We start from the raw sequence: 398 nt of genomic DNA on the forward strand, positions 1-398 counted from the left end.
CTTCCCCCTTGGGTCTGATGGGCATGATGGCTGCAGGAGGGCGCCCGCCGGTTGATGGTGAGCTTCAAGGTGCTCTACACCGTGGGGTACTCGCTGTCGCTCCTGACCCTCGTCTCTGCCCTGCTTGTCCTCACTGTCTTCAGGTAGGAGATAAGGGGACACAAGGTCCTGCCCCTCATCCTTCCCTGCTGGTGATGGCCAAGCTGAGGGGTGCTCCCACCTCCTGCCCAGATCCCCTCATTCTCAACAGGAAGCTTCGCTGCACCAGGAACTACATTCACGCCAACCTCTTCGCCTCCTTCGGGCTGCGGGCGACCTCGGTGATGGTGAAGGACGCGCTGCTGGAGAGGCGCTGGGGCATGGAGGTGCAGGAGGTGGCTGACCGGGAGGGTCCGGTG

General features: G+C 63.1%; 1 protein-coding gene across 1 annotated transcript in view; it reads left to right on the forward strand.

The window, feature by feature from the left end:
- The window catches only part of LOC104272317 (glucagon receptor-like), a gene marked incomplete at its 5' end in the record, with an annotated part of 4,387 nt that overhangs the window by 548 nt on the left and 3,441 nt on the right, over window positions 1-398 (forward strand). The window contains 2 exon segments of the mRNA XM_009867282.1: window positions 37-143; window positions 251-390. Of these exon segments, the coding sequence (XP_009865584.1) occupies window positions 37-143; window positions 251-390 (247 nt within the window).

This window comes from Apaloderma vittatum, unplaced genomic scaffold, assembly GCF_000703405.1.
Source record: "Apaloderma vittatum isolate BGI_N311 unplaced genomic scaffold, ASM70340v1 scaffold30083, whole genome shotgun sequence".
Lineage (NCBI taxonomy): Eukaryota > Metazoa > Chordata > Aves > Trogoniformes > Trogonidae > Apaloderma > Apaloderma vittatum.